This window comes from Marmota flaviventris, chromosome 1, assembly GCF_047511675.1.
Source record: "Marmota flaviventris isolate mMarFla1 chromosome 1, mMarFla1.hap1, whole genome shotgun sequence".
Lineage (NCBI taxonomy): Eukaryota > Metazoa > Chordata > Mammalia > Rodentia > Sciuridae > Marmota > Marmota flaviventris.
The window spans coordinates 116,617,866-116,637,523 of record NC_092498.1 but is presented as its reverse complement, the minus strand read 5'-3'; the positions used below and the strand labels follow the sequence as shown (position 1 = coordinate 116,637,523).

At 53.4% G+C, this 19,658-nt stretch overlaps 1 protein-coding gene and 1 long non-coding RNA gene across 5 annotated transcripts in view; both read left to right on the top strand.

The window, feature by feature from the left end:
• The first annotated feature begins 1,067 nt into the window (after window positions 1-1,067).
• On the top strand, window positions 1,068-14,165 carry LOC139706696 (uncharacterized). Of its 2 annotated transcripts, none has more exons than XR_011708301.1 (3): window positions 1,068-1,368; window positions 11,967-12,048; window positions 13,350-14,165. It is a non-coding gene; the product is annotated as an uncharacterized lncRNA (long non-coding RNA). The 2 variants fall into 2 exon arrangements; XR_011708300.1 differs by having other exon boundaries at window positions 1,068-1,799.
• Window positions 14,166-15,875: 1,710 nt separating this feature from the next.
• Window positions 15,876-19,658, top strand: part of Grk3 (G protein-coupled receptor kinase 3) — a 115,844-nt gene continuing 112,061 nt past the window's right edge. For 2 of the 3 annotated variants that reach the window (XM_071615090.1, XM_027955882.2), the window contains exon 1: window positions 15,876-16,045. Coding sequence is in view for 1 of the 3 variants with exons in the window: in XM_027955882.2 (XP_027811683.1) it covers window positions 15,933-16,045 (113 nt within the window). In the remaining 2 variants the exon portion in view is untranslated. The remainder of the gene's footprint in view (window positions 16,046-19,658) is intronic. The other variant, XM_071615084.1, reaches the window with a different exon arrangement.

The window sequence follows — 19,658 nt, the reverse complement described above, 5'->3', positions numbered from 1 at the left end:
ACGCTACATGGGAAATTCAGAAATAAACAACTCAAAAGTTGAGCATCTCACTGTTCTGAGCAGTGTGATGAAATCCTGTGTCATCCAGCTCCCAGCTCCCTGGGATCTGAGTCTTCCCTTTGCCCAGTGGATCCAGCCTGTATATGCTACCCACCTGTTAGTCATTTCACAGCCTCCTCAGTTTCAGATTGACTGATCCTTATTTCTTTAATAATGCCCCCAAAGCCAGTGATAGAAGTGCTGTTGGCAATTCATATATACCAAAGAAAAGCTGTAAAGGGCTTCCTTTGAGTGAAATGTGAATGTTCTCTACTTAATAAGGGAAGAAAAAAACAATCATACGCTGAAGTTGTGACAGCACAGTCACATAAGTTCTATTACAGTGTACGGCTATAATTTTTTTCTATTAATTATTGCTCATTTCTTTCCAGGCCTAATTTATAAATTAACTCATCATAGGTTTGGATGTGTAGGAAAAAACATGTTATGTGCTGAGTTCGGTACTGTCTGCAGCTGGGGAATCTGGTGGGGTCTTGGAATGTCCTCCCTGTGGGTGAGGGGGATGGAGCTGGCCTGGCTGGTTGGCCTGCCGGGCTTGGCTGAGCATGGTTACCCAGTGGACGGTGGCCCATCAAGGCTGCGAAACCTGGGAGGACTGGCCGGTACCTTGTCCTAGTCCTCGCCTGGCAGGCCCTTCCCGTGTCAAGAGCGTAAACACACGAGGGCAAGTGAGGACAAGGACGGCCTTTTGAGGCCCAGGCTCGGAGCCAGCGCTCAGTGATCCCTGCCTTGTGCTATTGGCCAGAGTAAGTCCCATGGCCTCACCAGCCTTGAGGGGCGGGTGGGGAAGGGGACTCCACCCTCGTGGAGAGCAGTTCATATTCCTGAGGGATCGTCCACCAGGGATCGGTGCATTGTTTGTGCAGATCAAAGGGCGGGAAGGGCGCTCTCTCCCTGGGGTCTTTGGACTTTCCACAGTGAGCAAGTGACAGAACTTCAGAGGTTCCAGGAGCTGTGACCCACGAGCTACTGCCGGGAAGGTCCTAGTGCCTGCAGGCCGTGTTCCTCCTCTCCCTGGGCACCGCCAGACCACCTTCCCAGCTCCCTGGCACCCTGTGACTAATGTCAGCCAATGAGGTGGCACCGAATGTGTCACGTGGTGTTGACCAAGTGCAGGGAGGGTCCGGGTGGGTGCCTCCCTTTCTGTTTCCCTGTCTGCTCCTTGGATGAGGAGATGTAGAGATGGTCTCCAGGCCCCTGGAGGAGGGAGCCCTCGGAGAGGAGCAGCCTGAGCCCCTGAATGGCTGTGGGCAGCAGGATGCTCTCCAGGCCACCGGGCTTTGGGCTCCTCTGACAAATCCCTGTGTGGTGAGTCACTGAGCTTTGGGGAGAGTCTGCTGTCGCCACTGGGGTATCCTGTCATGATCCCCCTTCCTGGTGGCCACTGGTGGACTCGTTGGAGTTTTCTCAGTGAAGCATGGCTCCTGTGAGATGCGCGTGTCTGGCTGCTCCATTTGGCCACGTGACCCGAGAGTCTGAGTCCGACATCCACCGGGGCCGTCAGAGGTCCGGGCCCTCAGGACCCGTCCTCCCCTCCTCTGATGTAATTCTACATCAGACCCAGGGATGGGCTTACTGTGAAGTGGGGAAGTTCTTCACTTAATAAGGAAAGAAAAAATGATTGTGCTGAGGTCGCGAAGATCTCGAGGCCCAGGCTCAGCGCCAGCATCCAATGACTGAACTCAAGCCACCGAGGTCCTTGTGTTTCCCCAGCCGTGGCGACTGGCTCATGGTTCAAGGTCAGTCTTGGGATGTTTGGCGGCTGGGTCAGTTGAAACACACTGTGACTCCTTCTGTCTGAATTCACAAGAAAACGACAGTCACGGGAGCTGAGGCACCGTCCTGTAGTGACAAGCGCCGGCTGGAGAAGGAGGCCTAGGCTACCGAGGTCAGAGCGCAGAGTGGGAAGAGCAGGCCCTTGGCATCACTGTCAAGCAGCTGGATCAGGCCCTGCCTGAAGCTGATGCTATTTAACTTTTTAGTCAAATAAAACTCAATTAATGGGCCTTATAGTTTATGCCAATTAGTCGAGTCTTCATTACTCAGACTCAAACTATTTTTAGTGGGTCCAGCCTTAATCACTTTTGGAATCAAATAAAAATTTTAATCATCAAATATTAAATGACATTAAAGTAGATGATCCTCAGAGACGACTCCCAGTTCTAAAATCTAGAGTTTATGAGGCCCAGGAGGCATTCCTGGCACTTAAAAAGTGTTTACAGGGATCTATATATAGAAATGTCTGTTCAACTTTGCAGCCAGAGAGACTCTAATTATTTAAAGATTTCAGGCAAGAAGATGACTGTGTCAATCGAGACTCTCACACACGACAAACCCCTTCGTGGCTCTGGCCGCTCCTCACAGCTTCTGCAAGGCCCTGTGGCATGGTTCCTGTCCACTCTCCGACCTTTTGGACGTCCATCTCCCCAGCTCTGAGCTCCTTCCTGCCCCAGGCCCTTTGCTCTGACTCTTCTGTTGGCCTAGAATGTTCTTCTCCTGACTTCTACCCCTCTGGCGTCTACCCAAATCTCAGTGCTCAGAGAGACCTTCCCTGAGCACACAGCCAACAGCCCCTCTCTCTCTCTCTCTCTCTCTCTCCCCCCCCCTCCCCTCCACCCCTTTACAAATTGCCATTTACTTTCTTTACAGCATTTTTTTTTTTACAAGTGAAGGTGTCCCATTTATTTATTCTCTGGCTCTCCCTGTCTCCTGTGACAAGAGCTGGTCAGGGGCAGAGCTCTTGCCTCTTCTGGTGTCCCCAGTGTCCTCAGTACTGGGCACAGAGCCTGACCCAGGGCTGACATGGGCAAAAATAGTTCAAACCTTCAGATCAAGATGGAGGGGACAGTGTCCACGGGAGAGGGGCAGGGATGGAAGGGGCTGGAAAGGCCATGGTGGGGGGGAGGGGGGAGGGGGAAGGAGAAGGGGGAGGGGGAGAGGAGGGGAGGGGGAGAGGAGGGGAGGAGGGAGGGGGAGAGGAGGGGAGAGGGAGGAGGAGGGATGGGGGAGGGGGAGAGGAGGGGAGGGGGAGGGGGAGAGGAGGGGAGAGGGAGGAGGAGGGGAGGGGGAGGGGAGAGGAGGGGAGGGGGGAGGGGGAGGGGAGGGGGAGGGGGAGAGGAGGGGAGAAGGAGGAGGAGGGGAGGGGGAGGGGGAGAGGGAGGGGAAGGGCTCCCAATCCAAGAAACGAGAGCGCCCACGTCAGAAGCCAGTTTCTGAGAAACTGACCCAGGGCCGGTTTCTCTGCCCTTCCACCTGCCACCTGGTGCCCGGGGGCTGCACTTCTTCAGAGCCTGTGTCACCCCTGCCAACTTCTCCCCGAGGTCACGATTGTGGAGCACCCACTCGGGGGGACAGGAGGACACTGCAGGCCACCATCATGGCTTTCACTTCCTCCTTAGGAGATGGGAACAAGGACAGTTCCCTTAATTTCAGAAGAAATGAAAATGGGCCCTCTGGGGTGCCTGTCATGCCGCTGGCTCCCGTCAGGACGCCCCGCGGCTCTCAGGAAGCCCGTCTCAAGCCGACCTTGGTGCTGAAGGGCGACCTTCTGAAGAACAGAGCTCAAGTCGCTGAGGCTCTCTTTCTTTTCTTTTCTCTTTTTCCTTCGGAGGGTGGGTACGAGGGATTGAACCTTGGGGTGGAGCCACAACCCAGCCCTTTTTATTTTATTCTTGAGACAGAATCTTGCTAATTGCTCAGGGCCTCACCAAGTTGCTGAGGCTGGCCTCAACCTTGTGATCCTCCTGCCTCAGCCTCCCTAGTTGCTGGGATTGCAGGCGTGGGCCACCACATCTGGCTCTCTTTCATTTCTTAACCAAGAACCAGAATATGCCACCAAGACCCACTGTTTTCTTCCTTATCCCTCGTGTCTCCCTTTTCCTAGCAGATAAGGGGAATGAGGTGCTTTCTTTAGGACTTAATTTCAGGATGATAGCGTCGTATCAGGTCTTAAACTCAGAAAACTGCTCTGGAAATCGGAGCACGCACCTGCTCTTGAGAAGACTGACCAGGCGTGGAAATGGCAGGGGACACGGAGTCTCTTCCTCTTTATTTTCCTCTTTGCACACTTTCCCTCTGTTGGGCAAACACCTGTTCTCCGCGCATCCCTGGTTCCGCCACGGCTGCTGATCCTGTCTCCTCTTCTCCTGATCCTCCTGGTCTCTGATGGGAAGTCCTGCTTTTGGTCTTGCTTTATGCTTCTTTTTGAGGTGGCAGGGATGGAACCCAGGGCCTCACACATGCCAGGCAAGCACTCTGACCCCTGAGCCACATCGCCAGCCCCCTTTGGAGAGTTCTGAAGTTCTGCCTTTCACACTGGATCCTGAATAAGAAAAGAGTCAACCGCCCCATTTCAGGGAGGACCTATGTTCCAGAAATGGTAAATATTTGCTCAACAAATGATTGATTGCCTTTCATGCCAGGATTAAAGTTTAACTTGCATTGAGCAACTGCTCCCTCGGTACACATGAAAATAAACACTTGGGGACATGTGTGACAGTTTTTTTCACTGCTCTCCCCACCCCACTAGCCCAGTCTGTTCAGAGCAGTTGTTTGGAAAACAAAAATATGCTCATGTCCAGCGCCTGCCTAACACCTTCCATGGCTCCCCATTGCCCCAGGATTTAGTCCGTGCTCCCTCCCCAAGCTTTAAGATCTCTCAGGCGCAGTTCTTGAAGGACATCCCTGAGCTCATCATTCCTGCCACCTTTGAGGCTGGCAGGGAAAACTGGGTGCCTCCGTGAGCAGCCTTCAGGGAAGCAGAAACACGTGGCCGGGTGTTGCAGAAGAAGTCTCAAGTTCACCAGCCAGAACGGACATGCGCGGGAGAAGCTGGGAAGTGAAGGCCCATGAACGGACCTGAGGACCAAGAGAAGTCACCAAGCGCCGATAAAGTGACAGAGCCAGAGCTTGCTGGGGACTCTGGGAGCTGGGTGTGTTCTAGCTGTGGCAGGGGCTGCGTGGAAGTCTCTGGAGTGGGTCTGCGTGGCTGCTGCCCCTGGGAATTTGCAGCCCAGTGTCGGGAGCTGGCTTGACATGCCCGCTGACCAGCAGGGCCGGGACAGCCGCCTACGGTGCAGGGAAGAACAAGGACGAAATCGAAGCCGTTGGCCCCTGCATCCGGCTGCCTCTGCCCAGTTCCGACCAGTGTCCTCTTTCAGAGTGTGACGGCCACCGCTCCACCTGAGACTCTCTGGCTTCTGGAAAGCTCTGCCCTGGAGCGTCTGGGGAAAGGCGAGCGGGAGCAGGCTCCCAGTGCAGCCAAGCCGCCCGGCAGAGGGCACAGAAGACGTGGGGCGAGGTGGAGGCCCTGCCCTGAGGGTCAGGGAGGAGCAGCAGGGAGTCCCAGGCTGGCTGGGTGTCATAATCCCTCCCCCACGTCCCCAGGACGTCCTCCGTCTCCTGGGACGTCCGCAGGGCCCAGCACACACAGCTCCCATTTCCTGACCAGGAGACCCGGGTTTCCAAGGTCACGGGCTGCACACCCCCAGCTTTTCGATGAATTTTAAATCATGTGCAGTTAGGAGCTTAGGGTGAACAAAGCAACGAAGAAGAGTGACAAGGACAGAAAGGAAAGGTCCCCACACCCCACTCCTTCTCAGCCCACGTGTTCCTCACTGCAAGGCCAAGAAAGCACAAGTCTGAATAGGTCAAGGGCCTTGGCCCGCGGGACAGCCTCCCCTGGGTCTTTACAGGGGCCCGCCCACCGCCAGGGCCTGGCTCTCAAGCCTGGTATCTAAATGCTTGCCATCGACCCCAGGGGTCCTGGGTGTCTTTGCCTGACACCGGTCTACTCTGATCTTTGTGGCTCTGACTTCCACCTCTGGGACAGGGTGGGCAGAAGGAGGCTCATTGTCCCCAAGCTGTGACCAGCAGGGCTGGGTATGGGCTGGTCACATCCTGGTTGGAGCCACCCCGGGATCAGACACAGACCTTGGGTTTAGGAACTCAGCTCTGTGGGTCACCTGGGAGAAGCCGATGTCCTCTCCTACCTTCCCTGTGACCAGAATGCTTGTGGACGTGTCACCAGGCTCAGGGACTCGGGGATCTCTGATCACACCCAGTAAAAGCATCTCTCTCATCCGCACGCGCGCACACACACACACACACACACACACACACACACACAAAACCAGCACCACCGACAACAACTGTTCCTCAAAACAACACTTGGAGCTTACTAATGTGTGTGACTCACTCTGAGGGTTTTTATTCCTCTCTGACTTTGATTTAAAAATGCAGCTGGCCCTTTTGCTCACACCCCTGCTTGACTGGCCTCCAGTCTCAGGGCAAAAAGTGCTGACCCATGGCTTCTCTTCCTGCCACCCAGTGACCTTTACAGAAACTAGATGAAATTGAATAATCAGAAAGTCACCAGAGAGGCCCAGAATCAGAGTCGAGGGTCAGCGTGAGTTCTGCAGCCCTGGGACGGACCTGAGGGGCTGTTTCTGCTACTCGGTGGCCTCACAATTCTTTTCTTTGCTTTTTTCTTTTTCTTTCCTTTTGGTGCCAGGGATTGAACTCAGGGGCACTCAGCCACTGAGCCACGTCCCCAGCCCTATTTTGTATTTTATTTACAGACAGGGTCTCACTGAGTTGCTTAGGGCCTCACTAAGTTGCTGAGGCTGGCTTTGAACTCATGATCCTCCTGCCTCAGCCTCCCAAGCCCCTGAGATTACAGGCGTGGGCCACCCTGCCCCAGGGTGTGGGCTTCCTTTTCTAGTGACGGAGACACGTTTGCTCAGGAGTTTACTGAGTGCGTAGACTGCTCAGCGACAGAGTTGAAGGGAAAAAAATGAGAGAGGTCTAATAATAGCAATGGAAATGAGTAGAGGGGCTTAATGTGGGAAAAGCAGCCCTCTGCCAAAGGTGTCACCCAGAAACAAGTGGCCTGGAGACGGTGGTTAACAGGCGGGTATCAGCGGGAGGCAAAGGGAACGGCGGTCTCTGTGGACATAGATTGACCATCCTGAGGGGCAACCAGCAGGAGAGATGAGCCCTGGAGGGCTGCTCAGGCTGTAGACGTGGGAGCTCAGGATCCCAGTGGAGGTGGAGGCACCTCCAGGTGTTGGGAGAGGGAGCGCAGGAGTGAGAGAAGCTTTGTTTTGCCCTGGAGAACTCCGGGGGATGCAGAATGGAGTCTCCACCTGTGTCTGCTCAAGTTCAGGTGCACGATAAATACATCTGGAGGTGCTTCGGTGAAGCAAGTGTCGGGGAGACCCAGGTGGCAAAGAACCAAGCGACTTCTAGGTGCTGGGATCAGCCTCTGGCCAGCCTTTGGCGAGAATCCAAACCCTGAATAAACAGACCACGTTTGATTGGCAGCACCCACATCAGCTTGGAAGGGGGATCGTCCCCACTCAAGCCATACGTGAGACCTTGGTCCCGGCTGACACTGGCTTGCAGCCTGGCTAGACCCCAAAGGAGGACCCCATGGGGCCACACCCAGGCTCTCCACCCCTAGGGACTCAGGAGTTGCTCTCAGGGGCATCTTGTTTCCAAGAGCCAACAGCGTGATCCTGTCCCTAGGCACAGACCCTCCCACAGAACTCCTGCCCGTGCCTGGAGACCTGTCATTCAGCCCAGAAGTGCGATCTGATTGGCCAACCCGGCTCCCTGGTTTCAGGGCTGGTGATGGACAAGCGCAGGAGTCCAGATGGGCCAAACCCGCCCCGGGCGGGATGCGAGTGGCCCTCATGACCGGCAGCTGAAGGCTTTGGGAGCCAAAGTGCCCGTGACGTTGGATCGTAATTCCACGGTCCTGGGAAATGACTTTCTCTCCTGCGCATCTGTTGGCTCTAAGCGCAATCAGCGGGGTCACGGGGGCGCACGATGGGCTGTTGGTTGCAGCAGCCCTTCTCCAGCAAGGACTCAGCCGGGGAAGCTTCCAGATCACGCTCTGTCCACATGGAGGGGAGGGTCACTGACGGACGGAGTCGCCTAGGACAGCTTCCAGAGGGGAGCGTATGGATGCTGTCAGTCGCCCTGGAGCCCCGGGGTGACCCTGGAGAGCTGTGTCCCTGGCCAGTTCGCCCACCAAGTCACTGTGCGCACGCAGTCTCTATCTGCAGAGGCCACGCTGGCCTGGGCTCTTCCGGGAAGGAGCGCAGGGGCCTTTGGTGGCCGTTGCTTGGCGTTCTTGTTTGTTTAGAAAAACTAAGGCCCGGGTGGACAGAGCTATCATTTGTTTGTTTCCTCTTATTTCTATTTAAAGCAGTTTATAATGAAAGTATTCCAGAAAAATCTACCCCCCCCCCCCTCCAGGCCTGCTTTGGGGCTGCATTCAGAGAAAGGTCATTATCCAGAGAGCAGCTGGACTCCTCTTTGGAAAGGTCAATCTGGTCATGTCACCTTCCTGCTTAATGCCCATCCAGGGCTCCCCGCTGAGATTGGGACAAAGCCCTTCCTGTGGCCTCCTGGGCCTGCAGGCTCTGGCCTGTCTCAGGCTTATCTCCTTGTCTCACACCAAGTCCCCTGCTGTCCCTTCTTGCTCCTCTGCCCCTCTGCCTCATCATCCACAGAGGAGGCTGGTTCTGAACACTTCCTGTTCATGCTTTGGTTCTTAGCTGAAATGTCACCTCTTCTGAGAAGCCCTCCAGGATGCACCCAATTGTAAAGGGTCCTGTTATAGGATATCTGGATCCTTTGGGCATGTAGCACAATTTTAATTAATCAACCAATTAACTGCCACTTCTCCCCATACCCAGGCTAGAATGTTACACTGTGAAGTTAGGGGGTACCCCTGGCTCCCACGGTCAGGCAGAGCCTCATACGCAGCAGGCCCCCAATGAATACTTCCTAAATAAATGATGGAGGAGTGTGGGGGGTCTGGGAATGAAGGAGTGAATGGAGCTCAGTGTAACTGTTTAAGCCTTTCCTTGACCCCTGGAGGACCGAGAGGGAAATGTCCTCACCCTCAGATGAGGGCCGCATTGGCCTTTGAGTTCCTGGTGGCCGAGGACTGAGGTCTGGCTTGGAGACAGACTTTGCAGAAGGTCGCGGGGGTAGCAAGTCAGAGGGTGACCTTTGTTGGTTTACGGGGACAGGAAGGAGGGCTTCGGGGTTGGCGCCTTTCCAATCCCCAATTAGGTCTGAAAGGCTTCGAAACCGGCCCTGAGTGTGTGACCCTGGAGGACAGCTTTCTACACCCGAGAGCGCCAGGATTCCAGGGCTTTTTGTGGTCTCCCGCCAGATTCTAGGCTCTGTTCTTTCCGGAAATAATTGTGTGCAGAGAGGCCCTGGGAGTGCGTGGGGTGCCTTCAGGCTCAGGCACGGGGACTGGGGGCCTGTCAGGCCTGCCCTCCACGCCAGCTGCCCTGAGGCCCCCTGCCCTGGGGTCTCGGTCGTTATTGAGCCCTCTCACCACCTCCCCTCACCTTCTAAGGGAGACAGCTGGGGTCAGAGGGGCAGTCCCTTAGTTTAAAGTCACAGGCCATGTTAAGGGCGAGGTTCAGATGGAGGCCTTTCCTGTATTACTGTCCGTGTTCTTGCCTCTCAGCTCTACCACAGGCCCTGAAATCACCCCACTGTCGCCAGGTCAGACTGGGTGGTTCCCAGGGTTAGAGAAAAACCCGCTGCCCCCAACACCTCCCCACCCCTCCCTCTCTCTCTCACACACACACACCCCAACAGTCCTGATGGATGAAATTCTTTAAAAAGGGCAAAACTCACTATTTAATAATCAAACATATGGTTTAAAATTCATACCTTTCTGGGAACGTTGACCCACCCCAAAATCAAAAATTCATACTAGGAAATTCACACTAAGGTGTAGATGACTAATAGGATCCCCCTTTTTTTTTTTTAAGATTTCCATTAAGAAGGAGAATGCAGAGAAGAAGAGGGGGACATTTTTGCCCCAAGAACTAAAGGGGAGTTAGAAGCAGGAGGAGAGGAAGGGAGAAAAGGAAAAAAGGGAGAGGGCCTCAGAAAAGAAGCTTCGACAGACTCGTGTTGTTGCTCAGAAGTGCTGAGTGGCTTCTCCCTCCACAGCTGCCCAGGGCCATGTTGGGGCAGAGATTCACCTGGTGAGAGACCAAGAGAAGCCCTGGAAGGACAGGCTTCTAGGCGGAGGGGAGAGGAGCGAAGCGCCCAGGCCCGGGGTTGGCTTGGCCCATGCGGCCTGAGCTCCAGGGGAACTGGGGGGGCTGCAGGCAACTCGGGGAGAGAATCTCACCTTTTTTCCTTTGAGGACATGACGGCGGCCAGGCCATTGTGTTTGATTCAGCAGCCCCTCGACCCAGAGCACGGGACACTCAGGGGATGGGGCTTGGGGGATCTAGAGAGTCTGGGCTCAAACCCTAAGAATCCAGCTGCTGTACTTTCCCACAAATGACTTGAAGAACGATTTTTTTAAAACGGTTAAAATGAGACCAACCACCATCATGGCAGACGCGGGGAAGATCTGATAGATGGTGTCTCAGTCGGGGATGGGCAGCCTAGCGTCCTTGGTAGGCCCTGCTGACTGCTCCTTCTGTCTTATAACATAAGGGCTCCATTGGAAGAGGATTTCAGGGTCAGATGAGCCCCCCAGGACTTACTCTGTGGTACTTTAGGTACCACACTCCGGGTCCTGGACCCCTGCTGAGTGAATGAGAGGGTGAGCCCTGGGGCCGGGGGACAGGGGGACCTGGAAGCAGAATCCAGAGGTGTGTGTGGGGAGAGCTGGAAGATGATCAGGGAGGCAGTGGGGAGTACAGTGGCCCACCTCGCCCCCCTTCCTCCTGTCCCTCGGGGCTCAGCGGATGGGACCCTTCTCTAATCTGGTCTGAAGAGCCTCAGGGTCTGGACTTGGGGTTCCCACACTTCCCTGTGTGCGAGTGTCCTGGGCGTCGGTCCCCACTGCAGAGGGAGTGTCCCTGTTGACCAGGAGAGGGAAGCAGAGCCAGCCAGTCTGGGAAGAGATGGGGTACAGACTCCCGGTGCCTGCCACCACTTGCCCCCGTGGCAGGTCCCCCAAGTGTCTCGGGCTTGCAAGGGGGTGACTGGGAACCCCTAGGACTTTTCTTAGCAGGCTGGGGGCTGGGGTAGTCTTTCTTGCTTTGGTTTTGATATCATTTCCCAGCTGAACCGCAGTGGGCCCTTTTGGACAGAATGTCATAGCGAAGGCCACCAAGTTAGGGCTATGCAAAACCGCTCGGCCTTTGTGACTGACACACCTGGAAGCATCTTCTCACCTTGCGAGGGGGTTGAGATGGGGTTTCCAGTTGCAGGGGAAGGCCACCGCCCATCTTGGGAGTCTGAGGACTCTGGAGCCACTCTGGTCTCGGGGCTTGACGGCGGCTCCTCGAGGCTGGTCCTGGTGTGGATCCCAGGAAGCCAGGAAGCTGTGAGGGTCACTGGGCAGGCACCATGTTGCCCCTTCACTGCAGAAAACAAGGGCACAGAACAGAGCAGACTGGCACAGGCCTCCTGCTCCCCAGAGCAGGAGGGCTCCCCTGTCCAGGGCTGCATTTCTCTGGCCGCCCTTGGTGCTGAGGGCTGGGGCTCTGACTCCCTCCAACTGCCCCTCCGAGGTCTTCTTTGATTAAACGAAGGGTTCAGCCCTCTCCATCCCTGGGCCTGAGGTTCCTGGACTCACCTTTGCATGGTTATGCCCATCCAGGTTGGGACCTTCTGTCCAGGCTTCTAGCTCATCTTTTAATTGGCACTTACATTGTCTTCTGATAGAAGGCGGAGTCTTTGGAGCAATCTATGATCTTATGTCATTCACCCATTCACCTCCTCACTTACCCATTCAACACGGATCTATTCAGCAAGGTCGAGCAATCTCATTACCGTCTCCGAGTCAGCCCAGGCACAGAGAGGTTAGGCAACTTGTCTAAGTTCACACAGCTCAGAAGAACTGGTGCTGGGTGTCATTCAGCCCATTTGCTGGGGGGACTAATGCAGATGTGTTTGTCTCTAAGAACCTTCCAGTGGACAGCTCACCCTACCTGCAAATTGGGGCGAGTGTGAGGATCTCAGATGCACTGGATGTCGCCCAGCACGGTGAGACCTAGACCCACAAAGAGGTATTGAGGGGCGTGAGTGTGCTTCACCTTCAGAAAGAGTCACTTAAAAGACTTTTTTTGTTCTTTGCTATTGGTTTTGTCACCGGCACTGGTCTCTTTCTATCCAACGTTATATTCCAGTAATGACAATGATAACAAGACCAATATTTATTGAGTGCTTTCTATGTGCCAGACACTGCTCTAAGTGCTTTTTATATGTCATATTTTTTTTTTCTCAGAAATCCCATTACTGAGAGTCAGAGAGGTTAAGCAACTTTGTCTAAGGTCACACAGCTCAGAAGAACTGGTGCTGGGTTTCACTGGACTTCTGAGCCCATGCTCTGAATCAAAACACTCCAGCTTTTCTTTAGAGGGACTCCCTGCCCAGGAGTCCCTGCATAGAAATGTTCATACCCCTCTATCTAAAGGAAGTTACTTCTGTACTGAACACAATTTCAGTGCTATTAGAACCAAAACTTGGTATCACAGAGTTCGCAGATCTTTTAAAATGTTGTGCTGCTCTGTATCCAACTGCCATTGAAATCTGCAAAGCTGTTGGTGTGAAAAGCAATATATCAGCTGCGAGTGACAATAAGCAGAAGCAGGCAGGACCTTCGTTACAGGTGCATGGGGACAGTTTGCTAGAAACTCCCTCAGAGGCATGCATCTAGGAGGAGATGCTTGGAAATGACATCACCGAAACCCCTGTTCTGTGTGGTTTTCTTGAGAAGCTACTACAGTTAAAGGACCTAAGCCCATGCAAGTCCCTTTGACCACGGAAGGATTTAAATAGTATGATTTGAATGAATGAAGACCAAGCATGTTCTGCCATTCTCAAACATCCTTCGATTGGCATTGATCTTTTTTTTTTTTTTTTCCATTTGTGATTAATTTTTGGAAAAACATTCTCTCCCTGCCTGGCCCGCTTCTGCTTTATCATTCAGGGATTCTTTGAGTAGACAGACCCAGTCAAGTCTGGAGTCTAAAACAAATAAGACCAGTCCTTTCCTCTCTCAGTAGCTTTATTCCACCTTGAAAGCTGTTATCAAAATAAACTTGAACTTTAATGTATTCCTCTCAGCAGCCTCTCCCTCCTGATGGAAATTGTAGGGAAGAGAAAAGGGGACATTACGGAACCTTGAGGGAACTGTAGAGTTTTATCTATTATCAGGAGCAGCCTGAGCCTGAAGTCATTTAAATCTCTGGAGGTGGAGGAGGGTGGGAAGTGTAATTATTTGCAAGGGAGCACTATTGGCTGAGCACGAATGAGTTGCTGTTTGTTTTCTTGGTTCGTTTTAGGGATTACAGGCTGCTGCTGGTGTTTAGTGACAAGATACGGCAGTTCGGTTATGACAACTTCATCACTGTCGTCATTGCCTTTGGTTTGCGAGAGCACAGGAAAGCTCTTCTGTATTACAAGAGTCCAGGGATGGACGGGAGCAAGGGACAGAGAAATCAAGAAATCAAGGAGACAGCAGCAAGAGAAGATCACTCACTATTAACACCAGAGAGAAATACCCCTGTGTGATGGAAACAGCTGACGTGCTTGGTGCAGGGACCTCAGCAACATGAGCATCTTTTGAACTCTCCATTCTTTCTGCTAGAAGAGTAATTCCTTGTGTTTATAAATGCGTCAATTTTTTTTTGCCATTTGGTTCCTAGGAGTGCCCTGGGGAGATGTTATTTTTGGTAACTGGTCTTCCTGCTTCAAGTGTAATGACTGAGAATAGCTAGTTTCACTATCTTTTCTAGAAGCGAATAGAGGAAGTAAATTGTTGGTCTATTAGGTGTCTGCAGTGTGCACGTGCGTGCTCTTACCCCTCTGTCCTTTCCACAAACCCTGGGGCAAGCGACCCCATCACCATTTTACCTGTGAGCCTGAAAATGAAGAGAGGTAAAATGTTGCTTTGGAGATACCTCTGGTAGTTAGAATAGAGCAGGGATTTGACTTCCAGGGTCTTGTTCCAAACTTCCTACACGTTGCTATGGGAAAAACAAACAATCCCCCCTGCCCCAAATTTAACTGATGTCCCGTGTGGACCAAGAAAATGCTGGTAGGTGCATGTATTTATTTGGTGGTTTTGGTTGGAAAGCCTTGATGATAAAGACATATTGGAAAACACTGTATTAATTAAATTGTGAAATTCGGTCTTGGGGACTGCTTGAGGGAACTTACCCTTCCTCCTAGGGTGACACTTGATAAGAAAGTCTGTTCCTGTTTTTAGGCAAACACATGGAGGGGTGGGGGGGATGAGCATTCCACGTTTGGCTCTGCGTGTCTGTCTCAATAGTTCTGGACACTCTGCTGCTGGACCAAGCCCCTTCCACTCGCATTCTTACTCCCGGCAGCCCTCTTGTCCTTTCCTGGACAACTCAATGCATTTTGTGCCTCAGATCTTCAGAAGTGTCTGGAAAACTGTCCAATTGCAAGGGCAGGCTTAGCAGGGAAATGGCAAGGAGGGAGGGGGTGGGTGGGATGGAAAGCAAAAGTCAGAGGGGTCCCTGCCGTGAGGGAATCAGGCGGCTTCTGCAGCCACATTCTATGAACTCTCCAAAATTTGACCTTAACCACTTCTGGTGGATCCTTTAACCCTCTAACTCTAGCTGAGTGCAGGCTCAGGGTGCCATGTGACCCATTCTGGAGAATTCAAGGGATTTCCTGCTCCGGATTTCTTCAGATTTTCTGGGTGCCCTTTAATCTCACTCTACCCTGGGTGGCACATGGATTCTGAACGCAGACTTACATGCACCACTGCAGAAAAATAAGAAGTAACTGAAAACCCCAGGCGGGGGTGGGGAGTGGTGAGAAAAGACACCAGGGCTCTGGGGATCAGGAAGCTGGAAACTCCCTCCTGCCTGGGTCTTGGTCTCTAGCATTTGCACTTCCCTAAAGTTGTCCCTGTGGTGGGTCTGTGTCCTCAGTAGGTACTCCATAACTGTCTTTCATAACACTCTAGTCTAAGTGATCTTTTGAACGCACGCTCCAACTCCTGTCCCCTGAGTGCAAGGGGGCAGACAGCACCTGCCTCAGTGGGCTTCCCACGGACAGCCCTGCCCCCAGGGGGTGACTTGGCCACACTTAGCATGCTACAAGCAACTTTCCTTAGCTTTCAGATTTCTCTCCGCTGTGTTTACAGGGAATGGAGGTGGGGGGGGGGGGCATATTCAGGGTCACAAGGAGGCTGGGGGCGCGGGCCGCTGGAAGTTGTTCAGAGGTGGCTGGGACCACGGATGGCTTACATCGCCCACGTGGGCAGGTGGGACGCGTGCATTTCTGGGATCACCCCAGACCTCCCAGAGGATGTTGGCTGACAGTGTCCAGTTCCAGAACGACCGCGTCTGAGGCTCGGGGACCTCCCCCATCCCCCCCTGGGTGGTGGGCATCTGGCCCAGGGTTCTCCTCGGGAAGGGCTGGCCTGGAAGTGCGGAGAGCTAGGGGCGGGAAGTCTGGGCCGCGGGTGAGGAGGAGGAGGAGGAGGAGGAGGAGGAGGAGGAGGAGGAGGAGGAGGGAGGAAGTCCCTCGTGGCCACCCCGAGGGGAGGGTGCCCGCGGGGACTTGGTCAGGAGGCGCGGGCGGACCGCTGGGCGCGTGGCCCGGGCGCGAGGGGCACGGACGGTTGGGCGCGCGCTCCCCGCGGACCCCAGCGGCTGGGGCCGGGCCGGGGGCGGCGGCGCGGGCGCGGGGCGGCGGCGGCGGGCGGGGAGCGCGGGTGCGCGCGGGGACCCCGGTGGCGCGGAGCGGCGACGCGCGCGGGCCGCGGGTGCGCGCGCGGGGGGGGCTGCCCCGGGGCGGCCCCCCCACGTCGGGGCGCGGCGGGCGGCGGCGGCGGGAGCGCGTCCCGTCCCGGTGCCCAGGAGCCGCCGCCGCCGCCGCTCGCCAACATGGCGGACCTGGAGGCCGTGCTGGCCGATGTCAGCTACCTGATGGCCATGGAGAAGAGCAAGGCCACCCCGGCAGCCCGCGCCAGCAAGAAGATCGTGCTGCCCGAGCCCAGGTACCGGCTCCCCGCGCCCGCGCGGCCCCGCGCCGCCGCCCCGGGGCCGCCAGCGACCCCCTGCGTCCGGGAGGGGCGGGCGCTCGGTGGCCGCTGCCCGGGGCCGGCCGCTGACCTCCGGGAGCGGGCGCTGCGGGGCCAGCCTCGTCCTGCCGCTCCCTGAAATGGGGCTGCGGAGCGCTGTTGGGGGACGCGAGGAGAGAGCGCTCCAAAGTGCGCCCCGCGCAGCCAGCGCCCCAGCAGAAGCTGGCCAGGACGCGGTTGTGACTTGGCGGACCCGCTCCATCCCTGCCACCCACTCCTGCCCCAGCCTGGCCGTCCTCCTTTTCCTGGCCGCCTTTTTAGCCCCGTGCTTAGGGTTCTGCCCGATTCTCTTCTTGTCCTATCCCTGTCCCCATTCTAGCCCATTTCTGTCACCGCATCTGTCCCACCCTTGTTCTCCCCTTAAGCCCCATCCTTAGGGATCCCTCTGCCACACGCTTGTCATTCCATCAAGCCATCCTGCTCTTTCCTTCCCTGGTGCCTGCTGCCCTCCTTTCCAACTCCATCCTTCCCTGCGCCCCCTCTGCGCGCTTTAGCTAAAGAGTGCAGGCTGGTCGCCTTTTGTCCCAGGTATTCAAACTGTGGTTTTCAGCCTCAGCCCCTCTGGAGGTCCATCTGTCTACTCAGCTCCCTGCCCCCTGTTCCTCTGTCTTGCCCCAGGCAGGAATGAGTGTATTTTGACCTACTCAACGTTCTCTTTTGGTATTGTGTCACCTGAGCTGGTTTTCTTAACACGTCTCCTGGTGGCACTTTCTTAAAAAGGTTGAAATGGGGACCTGGGGTTGTGGCTCAGTGGTAGAGTGCTTGCTTGGCATGTGTGAGGCACTGGGTTCAATTCTCAGCACCACACATAAATAAATGAACAAAGTAAAGGCCCATTTAAGAAAAAATAAAAGAATCTCTTTTTTAAAAAAAGGTTGAAATGGGATCCGCTTAAAAATGCAAATGGAATGGGTGATGCCAGAGAGGAATTTGTTGTTAAATTAGCTAGGAGGGGTCCTGTTGAATTGGCTACCCACTTGGTGAAGTCCATGCAAAGTCATCTTATCTCAAGTGATTTATTACTGATTCTACTATGATTGGTTTACTTTTGGTGTTTTCCTAGTTCATGTTATTAGCAGTAGTCCAGAAGAGATTGTGCGCCAGGTTAATAGGGAATCTATCTCCCCAGCCTCTTTCCCGAGGAACAGCATGGTGAGTTGTGACTCCTTGGTGCAGAATAGCTCTTGCTGGTGAAATCACTGGTGAAAAGAGGCATCGTCTGTAAGATGGAGCAGAACCCACGCAATTCTGTAAAGTGCTGGGATCTCGGCCGTTCTCCCTTCGAAATCACCAGTCCTTCAAGTGTAAGGTGTAAGAGCTGAACCGTGACCTGACCTAAGAAACTAGCAAACTCTTTTGATGGTCCCTAATCACCAGATGGTGGGTTTCCAAGTGCACTCATGAGCCCCGTGACCCAGAAGACGTGGATCCCTTTGAGTTATTTGCTTTGAAAAGTCAGATGGTGTAAATGAAGACGTGCTTGCTGGGTATTTTTGGCTTGTAGGGTGTGTTGCTCTTGATAAGCTACGTCAAGTGCTGTGAGCCGGATACTCCTAGAGCTGAACATAGCTGAAGCTGATGGGGAATCAGGGCTGTTTAATGTTTCTGGCAAATGTGAAATTAGAGAACAAGCTCCCCCTGCCCCAAACCTAGATTTCAATAAAACAGCATCATCAACAACAATATACATTTCTGTGAATGTGTTATAAAGATGCTTAATTTCTTTTTCTCCTGCCTTTCCAAAAAGACCAGGGAGTCTTCAATATATAGGGTTTCTATATATAACACCAGTTAATCTCAACTCCTGAGCCGTTTCTTTTGGGGGGAGGGGTACAGAATATCACTAAAATTAGGCTCTTGTCTTCATATTTTTTCTTGGTATTTTGAACTTAAAGTGACTTCTGCTTTTTAGTGTCCCTCTTAGGAACACAGTTATGGGCCCAGGGTACCCACTTCCTCGTGTGAAAGCCTGTGTTTTTCAGGGGTATTTTTTTGGGGGGGGCGTAGTGTTTGTAGGGGAGAACTGGTGATGAAGAGTTTATTTCTCTTGACTTTTTAGAATTGAGGAATGTCAACAGGAGAGTAACTGAAGGAAAGGGCCCTTTGGTGATTGTTATTCTGTTGCTACTTTTCAAACAGGCTCTTGAATTAGGCCAAGGGAGCCTCCTCCCGGGGTTCTAATTGGCTTTGTATTTATCTGATGGTTTTGGCTCTAGTTTGTCATAGAACCGTTTACATAGTAACAGTCACTCCTCCCTCTGCTTGGCTTCTGGTACATTGGGATCATGGGGGAAAGCATTTGGCAGATTTTTTTCTCAGCTGAACTATCTATTCTATGGGGAGGGGGGACTTGGAAGTTTTTATATCCCACCCAAAAGTGAACTCATGTTAAATCCTCTCAGCATGGTGACTACCAAGTGCCTCTCTTTACTCTGTGGGTCAAGGGACTGGACAAAGCTTTAAGAGTTGACAAGAGACTCTCCCTCAGCTTCATGTTGGAGGGGGCCACAGGATCCTCCGTCTTCAGTGTTCTTGACAAAGGTGCTGAGATTGGACTTTTCTGAATCTGAATGTGTCACCGACTTCTTAACTTGACGTTGGTGGATCACTGTGGACTTTTCATTTCCGGCAGACTCTGAAGTCACTTACTATCCCTGATCTTCCTTGTCTCAGTACCTCTGCTTTCCCCCACAGTCCGAAACAGAAAACTTGAGGACTAAGCACCATCTCACTAGTTTAAAGGAAGCCCCACCGAGTCTGGGTGCCCCACCTCCTCCGCCTATTCCAGGAGCCTCAGGAAGTGGAACATTTAGTCCAGGGGGAGAGTCGGCTTCCCTGAGATGGCAGGAGGCAAGCATTTTGTTATGTTGACACATTATTCAATTAAGGAACCAATGAGCGTAAATCCTGCAAAAGCTGACCATTTGTTCAAATTACAGAGCGGCTTTCGTTTACCGAGACGTTTGTTGAGCTAATGTAGCTGCTAATGGGACTTATTGGGAATGATCGTTGGTGACCCATGGACTCACCGTGCAGGACCAGTTCAAACAGGAGCATGAAGAGGCATGGGTCCCTTGGACGCCATGTCAGAGAAGGAATTTCTGATTGCATTTGGGTCTAATTCATAAGCGAAGGCCTGCCGAGGACCACAGTTAAGTCCTGGCGTGGTTAAGACAGCTCTGCCTTAGGTTCTATTTCTCTGTCAGCCTTTTCCAAACAGAATGAAATCGAACTGACTTGCTATCAGGCAGAGTTGAAAGAAGTTGAATAACCAGAACTTGATCTTTCCCCAGGAGTCTCATTTCTGTTTATTGAATGCTGAAACTTTTGGATGAGCCATTGCAAAGCTTGTCATGTCAATGATTCATACAATATGATAGGAAAATCTGAAAAGAACATTTTAAGATTCTTTCTGTTGTTTAATGCCCTGATTCAGTATGCAGTGATAGAGCCATTTCCATCAGCCAGGCATGGGAGCACTGTGACAAACCCTACCACAGCCCCTTCCTTCCAGGAGTCCAGTGGGAAA